Here is an 18,338-nt window from a genome sequence, read left to right as displayed (position 1 = left end):
AAGATTCCCAAAATAGAAGGAGGGATTCATCATCATCTAACTTACTGATATTGGAAAGCATGACTAAAATTAGCATTTTCTGGCTTTTGAAAATGTCAGGTATTACAGAAAAGTAGATTGCCAATTTTGACTAAGTAAATGGGGTTTAGAGTGTTCTGGATTATTAGAAGGGTAATTAATGAAATTTGGTCTCTAATGAATGCTATAGGATTGTGTGGAAATTTTCTGTTAACATTGAACCTATTGCTTCAGTTTTACTCCATAGCAACACTTTCACCCTGCCCAATTTTGCCATACTGTTGTAGTTGGGCGCAAATTGAAGTTAATCACTTAAAAGAAAAACAGAGCACAAGATAACGTTATTGGCTTGAATTGATTGTCAAAGATGCCATTAATATGACTTTAGGTCTCAGAGAGCAAGTTTAGTTGTAATCTCATAAAGACCATTTCCTTGTGGAATCATTGCGCTTGATTCGACTTTCTGAAGGGTAAGCCCAGCTTGGAGTGTTTTTAGAGGGCAAAATTATTGTAAGCAAATGGAAATCATTAAGAGAAGCAGCGTGACTTAGTGGAAAGGGCACGGGCTTGGGAATCAGAGGTCGTGGGTTCTAATCCCAGCTCCGCCGCTTGTCAGCTGGGTGACTTTGGGCAATTCATTTCACTTCCCTTTGCCTCAGTTCCCTCATCTGTAAAATGGGATTAAGACTGTGAGCCCCATGTGGGACCACCTGATTACCTTGTATCAACCCCAGTTCTTAGAACAGTGCTTGGCACATAGTAAGCACTTAACAAATGCCATAATAATAATTATTATTATTAAATCACTATGTTCTACTTCACTTTTGCCCCATAAACTATGGGACAAGTGAATTCAGTCCAGTAACTTGTATAATTAACTCAGTACTTTAATACTCGGAGAAGGAGAGAGGAAAACACTTTGGAGAATTGATGGGGAAAGGACAAGTCCTAGGGAGTTTTGCAGAACACGAAGGAATGTTTCCGGGCCAGTGAGGGAAACATTGATGAGACATCACCCTGCCACTACCCTCCGTGAGTCAATTCTGATCTCAACAATCTCTTTCAAGGCTGGACTTAATCTATACACCCAGGAATTGATTTGGCAGAGTGTGAAACTGCATTCTGCATTTTGTGAAGCATACTCTAATTGCAGGGCAGGCATAGCTCAAAAAACAACTGAGTTATGTTCTTTGTTAGGGTCATTATGTTGTGAAGGTTTATTGTCCTCAAACATGTTTTAGAAGTTTCAGTCCAGAACCTCTGGAACTATAACATGGAATTGCCCTGTGCTATATAGTGTCGCTAAACTATTATTTGGTCTTTATTAGAGTTATCAGAGTGTAGCATCACAGTATTAAAAATGAGTAGTGTTAGAATTAGTAACTCTATGATAGTAGTAGTAGTGGTAGATAATATGATTCAGTCTTTGCAGGAGAATCTTGTTCTGCAGTCTCCTGCAAAGACTGTCACATCTTTCAGTGACTCACTGGACTGTTGAAGTTTGAGGAAGTCCTCATTGGGCAATCATTCTTCCATCAATCAATCAATCAATCATATTTATTGAGCGCTTACTGTGTGCAGAGCACTGTACTAAGCGCTTGGGATGTACAAGCTGGCAACATATAGAGACAGTCCCTACCCAACAGTGGGCTCACAGTCTAGAAGGGGGAGACAGAGAACAAAACCAAACATACTAACAAAGTAAAATAAATAGAATAGATAGGTACAAGTAAAATAAATAAATAGAGTAATAAATATGTACAAACATATATACAGGTGCTGTGGGTAAGGGAAGGAGGTAAGATGTGGGGGATGGAGAGGGGATCGAGGGGGAGAGGAAGGAAGGGTCTCAGTCTGGGAAGGCCTCCTGGAGGAGATGAGCTCTCAGTAGGTCCTTGAAGGGAGGAAGAGAGCTAGCTTGGCGGATGGGCGGAGGGAGGGCATTCCAGGACCAGGGGAGGACGTGGGCCGGGGTCGACAGAAGGGCTGAGTAGGTGCGAATGAGGCTGTCGTTAATGTAACTTGGTGATAACAAGGGCCTTTTTCCCGCGGTGGGGGGCGGGGAGGGGGAGAGTCAGTCAGGACCGGACCCGGAAGGGGGGTTGGGGGGCACTATTAGGAAGGTCGCTTAAGTGTGTGTCTGTGGGGGGGTGTGTGGAAGCAGGGGGCGTCTATGGCAGTGCTCTGAGGAGAGGATCCCTCGGGGAGCAGCGAGGGCCACGAGGTGTGATGGCGGGCGGGCCTCTCGGGAACGGAGGATCCCATCCTCCAAATGGGGAGCAGTTAACTTGAAGACATCCATCTCATTTCTTTCTAAATCCATTTTCCTACTCAGTTCAACAACTTCTCTGGTTATCCGCTCAGGTATTCATCACACTCTAAAATCTGACTCTAGACTGTAAGTTCATTGTGGACAGGGAACATGTCTACCGACTCCTTCTTGCCAAATCCAACAGCTTCTACTCTATCCTAATCCTCCTCAATCTCTCAGCTGCCTTCAACACTGTGGATCACCCCCTTCTCCTCAACACGCTATCCAACCTTGGCTTCACAGACTCCGTCCTCTCCTGGTTTTCCTCTTATCTCTCCAGCCGTTCATTCTCAGTCTCCTTTGCGGGCTCCTCCTCCCCCTCCCATCCCCTTACTGTAGGGGTTCCTCAAGGGTCAGTACTTCGTCCCCTTCTGTTCTCTATCTACACTCACTCCCTTGGTGAACTCATTCGCTCCCATGGCTTCAACTATCATCTCTACGCTGATGACACCCAAATCTACATCTCTGCCCCTGCTCCCTCTCCCTCCCTGCAGGCTCATATCTCTTCCTGCTTTCAGGACACATCTCCATCTGGATGTCTGCCTGCCATCTAAAACTCAGTATGTCCAGGACTGAACTACTTATCTTCCCTCCCAAACCCTGTCCTCTCCCTGACTTTCTCGTCACTGTAGACGGCACTGCCATCCTTCCCGTCTCACAAGCCCACAACGTTGGTGTCATCCTTGACTCTGCTCTCTCGTTCACCCCACATATCCAATCTGGCAGGTCACCAAAACCTGCCAGTCTCACCTCCACAACATTGCCAAGATCCGCCCTTTGCATCCAAACTGCTACCTTGCTGGTTCAATCTCTCATCCTATCCCGACTGGACTACTGCATCAGCCTCCTATCTGATCAACCATCCTCCTGTCTCTCCCCACTTCAGTCTATACTTCACTCTGCTTCCCAGATTATCTTTGTGCAGAAACGCTCTGGACGGGTTACTCCCCTCCTCAAAAATCTCCGGTGGCTGCCTGTCAACCTACAAATCAAGCAAAAACTCCTCACCCTGGGCTTCAAGGCTGTCCATCACCTCGCCTCCTCCTACCTCACCTCCCTTCTCTCCTTTTACAGCAGCAGCCTGCACCCTCCGCTCCTCTGCCGCTAACCTCCTCACTGTACCTCGTTCTCGCCTGTCCCGCCATCGACCCCCGGCCCACGTCCTTCCCCTGGCCTGGAACGGCCTCCCTCCACACATCTGCTAGCTCTCTTCCTCCCTTCAAAGCCCTACTGAGAGCTCACTTCCTCCAGGAGGCCTTCCCAGATTGAACCCCCAGTTTCCTCTCCTCCTCCCCATCCCCCCACCCTACCTCCTTCCCTTCCCCACAGCACTTGTATATATTTGTACAGATTTATTACTCTATTCTACTTGTACATATTTACTATTCTACTTATTTTGTCAGTAATGTGCATATAGCTTTAATTATATTTGTTCTGATGATTTTGACACCTGTCTACATGTTTTGTTTCGTTGTCTGTCCCCCCCTTCTAGACTGTGAGCCTGTTGTTGTGTAGGGACCGTCTCTATATGTTGCCAACTGGTACTTCCCAAGCTCTTAGTACAGTGCCCTGCACACAGTAAGCACTCAATAAATACGATTGAATGAATGAACTCAGTTATATTGTACTCCCCCAAGAGCTTACGTACAGTGATCTGCACACAGTAAATTGTCAATTGACACAAACCGGGGAGTGTTTCCTCCAAGAGCTGTTCATTGTTGTTTGCCTATTCTCAGTCCAGGTCGGGAGGAGTCATTCATTCAGTCGATTGTATTTATTGAGCATTTACTGTGTGCAGAGCATTGTACTAAGCCCTTAGTAGAGATTCACTCACCTGTAGCTTGAGACTGGAATTTTGGGTCCAGTTGAATAACACAGGCCCTAAGACTACCTGGGGTGCTTTCATCATGGGGCAGATGTAACCTTGGGGAAAGGCGTGAAACAAAACATATTCCCCTGGGGTGGTTGGAATTGGGGGTATGACTGTACTTAACCGTCAACTGTTGAATGTAGTGAAAGCTCAATCTGAAAATGTAAGAATTGTTTCCTTGATCTTGTCTTAATCTAGATTGATGTTCCAGAAGGAGGTGATGGGAAAAAAGGATCAGCTTCTTCCCACCATCTTAAGTGAGTTGGAAATGTTGGTACTTGGTTCTTTTTGGTTTTTAATTCTGATGATGAGCTTTCAAAAGGCCCGGGCTATCTTCCCACCCCTATCCCTCCGAATCATGAACGGATTATTATAAAGTCTTTATCGGGAATAGAACTTGGAGAAGAAAGCGGACCAAAAATTGCCTAGAGCTCCGTTTATGTCTGGGGGATGTTCTCTGGATTTATATGTCCTTTCGTGCCTTGGCTTAACTCCTATATGATTTGAAATACTGCTGTAAGGCAACTTTAGATACCAGTTAAATGATCAAATTAATTGAATTCAGGGTCTGTTGAAGATTGTAAATCTGTCTCTGAATAGGTCAGGTGTTGGGGAAATGTTTCTTCTTTTACTCTTCTCCAAAGATTTCAGAAAATAACTACAAAGGATGGTGAAAATAGGAAAAATTATTTTCCATGTCCAGAATGTATGAGAACTTGCCCATGTTTTCTTTCCTTCATGAGTGTTTCTTTTAAAGGCAGCATTTTCAGTGGCAGTGGGTTGAATTTTAATTGTTTCACTGGTTGGCCTTATAAATCTGACTAATTATGGATTTGTTTGGAGCCATCAATCAATCAATCATATTTATTGAGCACTTACTGTGTGCAGAGCACTGTACTAAGCGCTTGGGAAGTACAAGTTGGCAACATATAGAGACAGTCCCTATCCAACAGTGGGCTCACAGTCTAAAAGGGGGAGACAGAGAACAAAACCAAACATACTAACAAAATAAAATAAATAGAATAGATATGTACAAGTAGAATAAATAGAGTAATAAATATGTACAAACATATATACATATATACAGCCATGTCCAGCCTGATTCTCTGCTTCAGACAGTTGCTGCCTTCCAGCATTTTTGCTAGGAAAATCTTCTCTCTAAAGTCATAGTCTTTCAGCTGGATGGTAATGGAACAAAGTTATAGCTACTTCAGAAGGAAAAATATAATTTTTTTGGCTTTTGCTCATTGTTTTTTGAGCAAGGATTTTACAGATCATGGGGCCAAATGAGATTTTATTCTTGTGACAGTATCATTTGTGACAATAGCATTGTGATGGTAATGCAGTGTGGCCTAGTGGATAGAAAACAGGCCTGGGAGTCAGAAGGTCCTGGGTTCTAATCCCAGCTCTGCCACTTGTCTGCCGTGTAACCTTGGGCAAGTCACTTCTCTGTGCCTCAGCTACCTCACTTGTAAAATAGGGATTGAGACTGTGAGCCCTCAATAGAACAGGTACTGTGTCCAACCTGATTACCTTGTATCTACCCCAGTGCTTAGAACAGTGCTTAGCACATTGTAAGCTATTGTTATAGCTATTGTTATAGCACATAGTAAGCTATTTGTTAAGCAAATACCATTATTATTATTATTTAGGGGAAGGAAGCACTGAAAGAAGCGTTGTAAGAAATGCAAACCCGAGGGTGAGCTAGTATTGTAAGCTGTTGTCTTTTTTTATTAATTTATCTGAATTTTAGAGGTGCTGCTGGTGATAGTATTGTTTCTTGTTCTGGGTTTCCCACTCCCAGCAGAATGTATTCGAGAGAGAGCACTTTTGCTGCACCCTTCTCTGACCCGTGGCACAGAGCCATCAAAGGGCATAGTAAATGGGTGGGTGGGAGAATTAAATAATGAGAAATGAATGTACAGTTAGTTCTTTTATATTGCTGGGTTTGGCCTTGATGAATAAGAAAAATTATGTTACCATGTGCATGTCTGGACCAATGCTTTGTGCATGCCCTTAGCTCTTTCTTCCAGCATTGGATCATGTTCCTCACAGATATACATATAGTGAAAATACACATTCTGAAAGAATTTAGAGTGTGTCTAGCACAAGACAAAGGAAAGCATACAGATGAGCCGAGTACCTAATATATATGTGGAATTTTGCATTGCAGCTCAGCTCTGCCATGGACTTATTGGGTCATTGAATACATCACTTAACCTTTCTGAGTGACTGTGACCTCATCTGCACAGTATGGATAAGACTACTGACCTATTTCAATATAAGGCTTCATGAATTAATGGTTTTAAGGCATTTTGAAAACTAAACATTAATCCTTGTGAAATGCTATCATGTGTTGTTGTATGAATGCTAAACATATGTTGACACCCAAACTATTGTTTCCTTTGTTTAGAGGCCCAAGATGTGTGGCTCGGTTTGAATATATCGGAGACCAGAAAGATGAGTTAACCTTCTCAGAAGGTGAAACTATCCTCCTGAAGGAATATGTCAATGAAGAATGGGCCAAAGGAGTGCTGAAAGGCAAAACTGGGATTTTTCCTCTTAACTTTGTGGAAATCATTGAGGATCTCCCTGAATATGGGGCAAATGCTCCAAGTGAGTAACCCAAATATCTTTTTTTTAATTGTACTGTATAGTCCTGTTTATAATCCAGATGATAGTATTTGTGAAGATGAAAAAAACCTTTAATTTATGTGAACAGAAAAAGGAGGGAAGGGAGTCTGAAGGAGAGAAACCTTGTTTATTTGGAGATCTCTTTATTGACTAGTGATACCCTATGTGTTTTATATTTCAATAAAGATCTCAGTCCATAAAAAAGCCAAGCCAGAGAATCATCTTGTATGTAAACTGTTGCTTTACTTTATGTAGGTGTAACATCATCACAGAAAAATAAGAAAGAGACTTCATCCATTTCACAGGTATGTGGCATAAATTAGATAACTAGCTGAAATTCACAGACTGGTCAGGGAAAGACAAGATACTGGCTGCATACGTGAATCAATCAATCAGTGGTATTTATTGAGTATTAACTCTGCAGGGTACTGCTTGGGTGGGTACAGTAAAATCGATTTGGTAGACATGCTCCGTGCCCACAAAAAGTCTGCAGTCCCACTTTGCTGTTTTCTTTCTCTCTAGTTGTTTTTCCATTTGTTTTCTTTCCTTCCACTCTGAGCCATTCTCCCATCTTGAGTTACCTTGCTCACCTTCTCCCTTCCTCCCACCATTCATTCATTCATTCAGTCGTATTTATTGAGCACTTACTGTGTGCAGAGCACTGTACTAAGCGCTCCCCACCCACTCTCCAGTCCAACATTCTTGAGAGATTGCTATACACCATTCCCCGTTTTGGATACACAGTTTGCTTCACATGGTTCTTGTTTGAGGCTACACGTTTTTAGTTAACCACCTCCTCCTCCACTCATTCCCACTTCCCAGTTGTGTTATTTATTTTGACATCTGAATGTCTGGATTTAAGAAATCTTTTTTCCTGAATTTAGAATATGGGTTGTTGGGTTACTTCATTAATAATTCTATTGTGAAGCAAAATGCTCAGCTCTTTGATAGCTTGTGTTTATACTGTGGGTTTTGGTTAGATAGTGGTGTAAATATGAGGGAACATTCTTCCAACCATGGGCTTATACCTGGCTAGAGCGCAATGCAGTGTCAGAGGAAACAGTTGTGTATGCATAGACATGGTGCCAGCTAAGGACCGCAGATTTTCCTTCATGTGGGGCTTCTCAAAAATATAACTCCCATATTATAGAACTGACTGTAACTGCTTTATTGATATTTTATAAGCTATTTGGAAGCCAGAATTTGCTGCCATTTCCTTCTTTCAGCTTTCTCACCATCAACAACAGCAGCATTTATTGAGCACCCAGCTGTGTGCAGAACACCGTACCAGGCATTTGCAAACATTAACTAGACGTAAAAGACGTGGCCCCTGAGCTTAAAGATCTTATAAACGAATAGAAATAATTTTCGAACTATTCCTCGCTCCAACTAGCCCATCTCCACTGCATTGATAGTGTTTTATTCCGTAATTGAATTCCCTCTTTTACCTTGGTTCTGCCAAACCACATCCTTTCACTTCTTCAGAGCCTTCAAAAGGCATACCCTTGCCAATTTCCCACATTCCTGATGGTGCCACCATCACCACTCCTATTAGCCTTGTAGCTACCTGTTTATGACGTATTGCTTATATAATAGGCAAAGAGTAAATAAATACCTGGCCAGCTCTGTCATAATGCCTGTTTTGACTAGGCGTTTTGGATAGAATGTGTTAGCAGAATTAAGAATCATTTTTCCAGCATGTGCAAATTTGGATTGATTATGACATGGTGGATTGTTTGCTTACCTGCAGCACGGAACACTGGGTGCGTGCTGAAATGCAAGTTTTCCACAATATGGGGTTCTTTAAGGATGCAGCCACTCTCACATCCCCCTCTAGAAGAGTACTCAGTGTATTTGGTATTTGTAGCCACTTATTTCCCCACTGGATTGACAGTTCTTTCAGGGCAGGGACCACCTCTTTTACTTCTAGTGTATGTTCCCCAGGGCCACACGAGGTAGATGCTTAATAAATGCTGTTGACTTTTTTTGTTGGTGGTGTTTCTGATGGTGATGTACCAGCTCTCAGCTCCAGCACTTCCTGGTCTGCAGCCTAAGCTTTCCTAGATCCTAGATGTGCAGCAGTAATGAAGCGTGGGTAGTCATCATTTGTCTAATTATGTTTTGGAAGGTGGAACTTCCTGACAGAGGTTTTGTCTTTGTAAGCTTTCCACTGGAAAGGAGACTGTATCGTCCACTACTTCACCCAACTAGCTGATACTGCAGTGCCGGATGGAGAAGTGATGAGCTGCTTAATGAATGCTGGAGTTTTATGAAAGCTGTATTTCCTTTGTGATTATTGAAACTGTGACCTAATGAAATCCTAAAGTAGCCAGTTGGTCTTTGGGATAGAGTGTGAGGCTGGAAGCTAGGAAACTATCTGATTCTGACTTTTACTTTTAGGTTAAGAACAGTTTCACCGGAAATTAGACAGTCAGATTTCCACATTTTAAGCTTTCAGATAAAATAAACATTGTGGTCTTTGTTCTGCTTCTACCTGTCTAAAGCATGACAAACAATTGAGGGTAAAAAATTCAAAGTTTAAGTATGAGGCCCTCCCTTTAAATTGGGACAGCTTAAAAATGACAGTGAGTTGTACAGTCCCACGCATCTTTTGTAGATAATAATAATAACAATAATAATGGCATTTATTAAGCACTTACTATGTGCAAAGCACTGTTCTAAGCGCTGGGGAGGTTACAAGGTAATCAGGCTCACAGTCTTAATCCCCATTTTCCAGATGAGGTACCTGAGGCCCAGATAAGTTAAGTGACTTGCCCAAAGTCACACAGCTGACAATTGGCAGAGCCGGGATTTGAACCCATGACCTCTGACTCCAAAACCCGTGCTCTTTCCACTGAGCCATGCTGCTTCTGAAGTTGTTTTAAGGCTCTGTCTCTTTGTACATTTGAAAGCTGCAGAGTATTAGGCCTTTCAAAAATGTCTTTTAGCCCCACTTAGTTTTCCCCTAACCAATTTGTTGTGTAGAATCCAGCTTTCAATCAAACTTCACATCGCCTGTTCTCCATATTAACTCTTCTCTGGTTTCTTTGACAGGACAGTAGACATTCTGGGGAATGGTGTGAGGCACTTCATGATTTTATAGCAGAATCCAGTGAAGATTTATCTTTTAAGAAGGGAGATAATATCCTGATCATCAAGCATCTGAACTCAGAGTGGTTCAAGGGCAGATTGAATAACAGAGAAGGGATCTTCCCTGCAGTTTTTGTTCGATCCCGTTCAGGTATGAGATTGTCATGTTCAGGACATTCATTCCATTGTAATGGTTAACTAGGCATAAACTTCAAAAAATGAATGTTCTTTTCCCATGAGAGGGATTCTGAAATCTTAAATGTAGGTATTTCTGTTTCCCATGATTTTATTAAGTTTTTTGACAAGTTATTTCCCACTATTTTTGAAATAATTGATGCATTATGAATTATTAGTTTAAAATGAATAAAACCAGAATATTTCTCAGAAGAAAAAGTATATTTGAAATACCTTCATTCGATAATGCCGTTCTAAACTCCATCTATTTTATGCATGCTCTTCCCCAGCCGCAGTGAATGAGTATTTGAAGATGAATCTGATGCATTCAGCAAAGACTAGCTAGGGTTGATTGTGACTGTCTCGGAAAATGTGGATTTCATTTCAGTCTACCTTTTTCTGACTCGGTGTCGGTCAGGTCCCACCGCTGGAGCAGTGCCTCTCGCCACGGCCGGACAGAAGAAAGAAAAAGCCAGAGCCTTGTATGACTTCCATGGGGAAAATGACGACGAGCTCTCCTTCAAGGTCAGCAGAGCCAGTGGTTACCCTTTGTTTTATTTAAAAAGTTCTCAAAAGGGAAATGCCTTCGAGGCGTGAGGAGGTGAAGGGAGGGAAAATAGAGATGATTCCCAAGAGAGACTTGTATTCTGCTGGTGGGTTGGGGATGCTAGATTGGTGGAGGGCAGAAGTTGATACTGGTCCCGGGAGGCATCCTGGCAAGTAGTAATCAATGGGGCAGATTCTCAGGTTCATCCAGGCCCACAATTGGGTTTGCGTAGAAATTGCTGCTCTCAGGGGTGCCATTGAGAACATACTGGTTTAAGGTATTTTGGAAAGTGGGCTTGGTTTTTGTTTTTTTTTTTTCCAGATGGATCCAATGTTTGGGAGCACAGCGGGGAAATAGAGTATGAGAAATCCAGAAGAGATTGTTAAGAGGCAAAGGGAGGAACATGAGGCTTATTTAAATGCCAACTCAGGAGAAGTGGTATTGTAGGTGATTGCCGTGCCTCACAGTCAATTTGTAAATTTGTTTCCAAAAATTGAGACTAAAGCATTTTTAGACTGTGAGCCCACTGTTGGGTAGGGACTGTCTCTATATGCTGCCAACTTGTACTTCCCAAGCACTTAGTACAGTGCTCTGCACACAGTAAGCGCTCAATAAATACGATTGATGATGATGATGATTTTTAAAATGCAAGGTTTTGCTTTATTAACAAACGTTCTGTTTCTTCAAAAATGACACAAGGTGCCCTTTCTTAATATGTGAAGTGACATTTTGAGAGCACAGGATGAGGAATCCTAAATCTCCAGAATTAAAATACTGGATTAGATTTCAGCGTCATCTGCAGAATATTCAAAGGGGAAGAAACGGTTAATGCTACATCCTTTTTTGGGAAATGGTGGTTTAATTTTCCAGATAGGGAGATTACACCATGTACAGTGCCGTGCACACAGCGGGCATTTTACTATTATTGACTAACTGTAGATGTTAATTGAATTGAATGTTTGTGATGGCATGTAGAATTTGTGCCAGCACTAATACTAATAAGAATACATACCAAACTCCCTTGGGGTGAGTGCTAATTCCTCTATAAAAATGCAGATCCACTTCTCATACACAAAAAAGACAAAGAAAGATATTTGAGTGAAACATTAAAGTGTATTATGTAAGGGAACTGAAGCATCTGGAGAGAACCAGTACTTGGGAACTTGGGGAAATTGGGACAGGAGAGCAAATGAAAATCAGCTCTGGGACTTTTGGCCGTATCCGTCTTCATCCAGCTCCCCGTGCTTTGCTCCTCTCTCCAATCCTTCCCCCGGCTCCTAAAATACCTCCCCAGAAGATTAAAGTAGAGCCAGAAACATGCCCACCTGGTTTTTGCAGCAGAATTAAGTTCAGTGAAAGAGAACCACCTAGCTATTGAGAGTCAGTAGAAATCTTAAAGAGGTGAAGAGGGAAGAAAAGATCAGAAATCCTCATTCGGCCTGTCAAAGGAGAACACCCAGCAAGTAGAATCAGTAAGAATGATGAACCCCAAACCACTGAGATTAGGAGGTGGTAAGATCCCTAAGGCTAGGGTCCAGTGTCTCCTGTTCGATGTATGTTCAATGCATTCCCTTTGACTGACTAAAATTGGGGTAATGAAGTTCGAGAATTAGTTGGGAGCAGCTGGAGACCTTCAAAACAGAACTAATGGGTATTTAGGGGAAGCAAAAGTTGGTCAAAGTTATCGGAAAAAGAGTAATAAAGTAAAATATATGAAATGGCCTTTAAATCAAACCTCAGCAACAACTACCTTTAAAGAGGACTTTGATGTATTAAAAAAAGCAAAGGGAAAAGTGTAAGGAAAAATATCTGGTCAGAGAATGAGTGGAAGTGGTATGTGAGATGCTACTCAGTGCGAAAGAGATGAAGAAAAGGATAGGATCTTGGGAGAAGTTAAAGGTGAATAATATTAAGTAAAAATTAGCTTTGTTTTATCATTGTCTTTGAGTAAATGAAGTCAGATGTGTTCCATAAAGAAGAAATTAGCCATGCTTTCTCCAAATAGCCCTGCTCACCTTGGTTACACATGACAAGAAGCAGCGTGGCTCAGTGGAAAGAGTCCGGGCTTTGGAGTCAGAGGTCATGGGTTTGAATCCCAGCTCCACCACATGTCTGCTGTGTGACCTTGGGCAAGTCACTTTACTTCTCTGAGCCTCAGTTACCTCATCTGTAAAATGGGGACTAAGACTGTGAGCCCCACGTGGGGCAACCTGATCACCTTGTATCCTCCCCAGCCCTTAGAACAGTGCTTTGCACATAGTAACTGCTTAACAAATGCCATTATTATTATCATTATTATTATTATGACAAGAGCTAATAACCTTTCTCAATGCATTTCCTCTTGCAGGCCGGTGACACAATAACAGAGCTGGAATCTGTAGATGAAGAATGGATGAGTGGAGAATTAGCGGGAAAATCTGGCATATTTCCCAAGAACTACGTTCAGGTCCTACCAGCATCCTAAGCAGAGATATTGCTTGTGCTATGGAAACATATTACTCAAATAGCACATAGGCGCACTATGTCCTTTTAGCACAAGAACTGCTGCCTTTGGTATCACTTGAACTACTATTCTGACGATCAGATACATGTTTTTGCACTATTTTTTTTTTACTGAAAGAAAAATGCACATATTGTACATGGTACCTTAGAATTTCCTGAAAGCAGTAAAAAGGTTTAGTTTTCTTTTTTTAAAAAAAAATTCTTTTTGATGCCCTTAGAAGCCCCCTGGCATCCCAGATGCTCCAAAAGAAGACATCAAGTGGACTTGGCGTAATGGATAACAGTTCCTAACAACGAAAGTGAATTGTGGTAGAGTGGAGAACCCTTTGGGAGTCCAAAACTGCATTTGCACATATGGGATTTTGATACAGTAGTACCTTTAAGAGAGCATAGAGAAGAGGATTCATCTTATGTTGCTGCCATTCCATTTTTAATTTTCATTATACCAGAAGGCATTTAAACTTTACATGAGTTCGGTTAACCCAAAGTGCAGTATGGTAGGGCCATTGTGGAAGAAGCGATAATCCCTTCAAGACTTTGGGAAACTGCTTGTCAAATTTCTTAATTTACCCTCAGGCACTGGGAGAATTGGGCCCATTGCGACTTAGTGTTTGGTAAGAGAAACCGCATTGCTTATATTCAAATGGAATTATTTCTGCTTGAGTGCTTATCCATATACTAAAGACAAGTCACCATTAGAAAGGGATGATTGCTGAAAAAGTGCAACATTCCTTTACCATGGTGTGAAGAACTCAAAGAAGCTAAATGATGTTCTCTGGTTTTATGATTTAGGACTTTACGTTCTTGATTAAAACCCATAAGTGATCCGTTTTGAAAGGAAAGGATATTTTTAGTCTTTCAGTCAGGTAGCTCGTGAACCCTTCACAGCCACCTCTGAAACATGTCCTGCTAATAATGCTAACCCTCCTGGCTGCCACACTACTTTTTCCCCTCAATGTATGCTTTTTATTAATGGATATATTACATAGCATATTTCCAGAGTCTGAGATCATTCCTCTGACAATTATGGCATCACAGCAAAATCCATTTATTTCGCATAGTAGTGTGTAAGCTGTGGTTTGTTATCAAAATGCATTAAAAATCATACAATACAATACAAAAGTCCTACAGTAAAGAATAAGTATCAGGTCAGAAACAGGGAAACAGTCCCAACAGCTAATGTCTTCACAGAGCTGGCAGGATAAATCAGCCTTGTATGTCCTCTTTGAGGACTGGTAAGTTTTTTGTACCTGTCTGCCCAACCTCACCTAACCTACTCAGCTGATACTGCACAAATAGCAGACCTGGAGTTTTTCATTTACTTTCCTCTGAATTGATGTGTTTCACATGGCACTTGGACAAGTGATTTCTTGCAAAACTGAATAAATGAATAAGTCTATTGTACTTGGGACACTTAAACCAAATGAAATGAATTCCATCTTCCAAATAGATTGGCAGAATAAACATCTCCTGACAGATGAAACTGGCTATATATTTTTCTTTGGCCAAAAGTTTTTAAACAACTCAATTCAAGTAAAATTGCTAGCTTATTTAATCAGAAATCTATTTTTTTTAATCAGTTTGTTCTCAGTATGATGCCTTGTCATGCCCCAGTGTTTTTTTTGTTGTTGTTTTTGTGAAGAAGGTAGAAGTCTGAAAGGGAAAGAGGAGAGATTGTGGGCCTGCTAAACCTCCCTTCTGACCTCTTTCTAAATTAAACTGTGGCCCAAGTTCCTCTCTTCTGCACTTGTCCTATTCTAGGGCATGAACAGGGACACCTGAAACATTATTTGAAAATTCCAGTCCCAGATTCTCACCAGATTATGGAGAACTCAGCAAACCTATTCTCTCTGGGCTCTCAGTTGTTCCCTGGGACTACGTCAGATGCTTGGATGCTTGCCTTCACCCCTTCAGTACTTTTAATGCATTATAAAATTAGGATGCCATATATGCTAATTTGGGAAATAAAGGCACTAAGACCTTTGCTGGAAAGGTCCCCATCCTGATTTTTTTTCTCCAGTTGGGAAATGTATAACTTACAAGGGTTTATAGGAGCCAGAGGGATTAAAAGGGCATAATTGAAGAATTTGTGTTAGCCACTGAACGTTTCCTAGGTTTATTCAGGGGAGTATTCTAGGACTGCAGCCACATAAAGCCCTCTCATACTAACGTCAGGAGAGAAGGGAATATGGGAACACAGGGCACCACAACACTGTGACATTAGGATGTCATAAAACTCCAAGTCAGTTTTGAAAAATGGTCTGTCACCTTGCATATCAAATGTATTCCGAGCTGCCCTGCTGTGCCTCCCTATGCTGCTAGATGGGAGAAATGCAATAATTGTGAAGATTGTAGGCTAGCATACTGAGCCGAAACCCCATTTCGCAAGCCTCCAGATAAAATATGGATTCTTTGAATTTTTACAGTCTTCTGTCCATGTCGCTCACAGATATGTTGTGAGGCGAGGAGGAGCTAAGGGGTTATACTCTCCTCATTTTACCCTGAAAATAATGCCATTCTTCAGCTTTAGACTTGTCCAGTCTCCATAGATCAGGTGGTTTGCCTGTCTGAAGCCGAAATGCCACTTGAGATTCGTAATAGGTGCCAACTTGCTGTCCGCCATCAAAACCCAAGTGAAAGAATATCCACATTGCCATTTGGGGTCAAAAATCAGTTTAGAGGTGAGGGTGGTTGCTGGCTGCTGTTCGGGCAAAATGTAAGAAGAAGGCTGACTCTTGACTTGTGCTGGATTTTTTTGCTGAGAGCTCTGAAATCATTCAGTCCAGGAGGAGCAAGGAACAATGGGTTCAGTGAGGGAAGGCAAGCCTTCAGCAGAATCCCACTTTTCATCAAATATGGTGAAGCAGTTTGCGGTTGAGGGGAGAGGAGGACAGGAGAACCACAACTGCAAACTCCAGTGGCTGAGGCTAGCAACAATGGTAAATCTTTCTAACGGTTTGTAAATGAAACCTTTCAGTGTCACAAGGGCAGTGTACTCTTTCTTTCCCCTGTTCTAGGCAGTTGTTTGAAGAGTGTGACTGTTAGAAACAATTTGAAATTATTTCCATAAGACATGGTTGTTATATACATATATATATATATATACATATACATGCATGTATATACATAACTATATATAGATATAATTTCTTTTTTTGAATCTCAAGAGCAAATAATTGTTTTGAGAAAATTGGAAGCCGCTACAAAATGCACAAGATTTTACTTTCATTTTGCCCCCTGGAAAAACTTGATGCTGCTTGTTATCCTATGGAGGGAATCACAGGTTTTGAGCAGTTTCTTCATTTGAACTCTTTGGAAAACTCATGCTACTTAAGTTTCGAAGAACAAAAACTCAACCTTCCAGTATAGTTAATCAGTCAATCAATTGTATTAATGGAGTGCTTACTATGTGCAGAGCATTGTACTGAGCACCTGGGAGAATACAGTTTAACAGATTTGGTAGACATGTTCCCTGCCACAAGGAGTTTACAGTCTAGAGGGGGACACAGACGTTAAAATAAATTACAGATATGGATATAAGTGCAGTGGGGCTGAGGGTGAGGGGGAATGAAGGGTGGAAATCCAAATGCAAGGTTGTTGCAGAAGAGAGGGAGTAGGGGAAATGAGGCTTAGTCGGGGAAGGACTTTTAGAGGAGATATGATTTTTTAAATAAAGTTAGCTGTCCAAAGGTTTATCTAGAATGTGCAGGAAATAAAAATATAATTCCTTCAAAGAGGTGCTGTCTCAAAAGCAGATCAATACTATGATGGTAACTAGGAGTTAAAAGACACGGGTTCTAGTTCCAGTCCTGCCCCTTTCCTGCTGTGTGACCTTGGGCAAGTCATTTACTCTGTGCCTCAGTTTCCTCATTTATAAAATGAATATAGTGATCCCTGCCTCTTCAAACCTCACAGGGATAAATGAGGTAATGAATAAATGCAATGATTGATGTGAAAGCCTTTTGGAAAAAAATAAATAGCACAATACAACCGTTATTGTGTTCAGTTTTCACTTCAACAGTTTGGTTAAAAATGTTTTGAGTAAACAGTGCAGAATGTACAGACCAAATTACAAATGTTTTTACCTGTTTCAGTTCATCCGCTGCCAGATGAACAGATGCCACAGTAATTATTTCATTCCTTTAAGAGTTGCTATTTTGAATTAGCTAATCACTATGGAATTAACTCCTGTTCAGTGTCACATTCTGCAGAAGCAGCGTGGCTCAGTGGAAAGAGCCCGGGCTATGGAGTGAGAGGTCATTGGTTCAAATCCCGGCTCCGCCACTTGTCAGCTGTGTCACTTAACTTCTCTGTGCCTCAGTTCCCTCATCTGTAAAATGGGGATTAAGACTGTGAGCCCCATGTGGGACAACCTGATCACCTTGTAAATGCTCCAGCGCTTAAAACAGTGCTTTGCATATAGTAAGTGCTTAATAAATGCCATTATTATTATTATTATTATTATTATTTTCAGTATCCAAACTGAGAAGAAAAATCCCAAAAGCTGCTAATTTAGATCTCTGGTGCCATCTAAAGGCCTTCCACAAAATGGTAATTTCCCTTGATTGGTTGAAATGTGGCGATGTGTGTATTCCTGTGCCCTTCAAAAATAAAACTAGTCTGTTTATTGGTGTCACAGCCCAGCCATGGACACAGACGGGCTCCAGCTTCCCAGTTAAGAGCCGTAGATATGTGAACTGGATTTTGGTCTCTGGTCTGCTGCAGTGTAAACAGAGATCAATCAATCAGTTGCATTCATTGAGCCCTTACTGGGTGCAGAGCACTGTACTAAGTTCTTGGGAGAATCAAATATAACGTGGTAGACCTGTTCCTTTTCCACAACGAGCTAGCCATGGACACAAGACGGGCTCCAGCTTCCCAGTAAAGAGCCATAGATACGTGAATTGGATTTTGGTCTCTGGTCAGCTGCAGTGTAAACAGAGATCAATCAATCAGTTGCATTCATTGAGCCCTTACTGGGTGCAGAGCACTGTACTAAGTTCTTGGGAGAATCCAATATAACGTGGTAGACCTGTTCCTTTTCCACAACGAGCCAGCCATGGACACAGACGGGCTCCAGCTTCCCAGTGAAGAGCCGTGGATATGTGAATTGGATTTTGGTCTCTGGTCTGCTGCAGTGTAAACAGAGATCAATCAATCAGTTGCATTCATTGAGCCCTTACTGGGTGCAG

The 18,338-nt window shown here is 41.6% G+C and overlaps 1 protein-coding gene across 1 annotated transcript in view; it reads left to right on the top strand.

The window, feature by feature from the left end:
* Nucleotides 1-16,248, top strand: part of SH3D19 (SH3 domain containing 19) — a 130,331-nt gene extending 114,083 nt beyond the window's left edge. Inside the window, exons 16-21 of the mRNA XM_038754956.1 lie at nt 4,398-4,456; nt 6,613-6,815; nt 7,089-7,138; nt 9,888-10,074; nt 10,516-10,622; nt 12,992-16,248. Coding sequence (XP_038610884.1) covers nt 4,398-4,456; nt 6,613-6,815; nt 7,089-7,138; nt 9,888-10,074; nt 10,516-10,622; nt 12,992-13,108 — 723 coding nt within the window. The 3' untranslated portion in view covers nt 13,109-16,248. The remainder of the gene's footprint in view (nt 1-4,397; nt 4,457-6,612; nt 6,816-7,088; nt 7,139-9,887; nt 10,075-10,515; nt 10,623-12,991) is intronic.
* The last annotated feature ends 2,090 nt before the right edge of the window (nt 16,249-18,338 follow it).

Source organism: Tachyglossus aculeatus, chromosome 12 (genome assembly GCF_015852505.1).
Source record: "Tachyglossus aculeatus isolate mTacAcu1 chromosome 12, mTacAcu1.pri, whole genome shotgun sequence".
In the NCBI taxonomy this organism is placed as follows: domain Eukaryota; kingdom Metazoa; phylum Chordata; class Mammalia; order Monotremata; family Tachyglossidae; genus Tachyglossus; species Tachyglossus aculeatus.
This window is presented reverse-complemented; position numbering and strand designations above follow the sequence as displayed.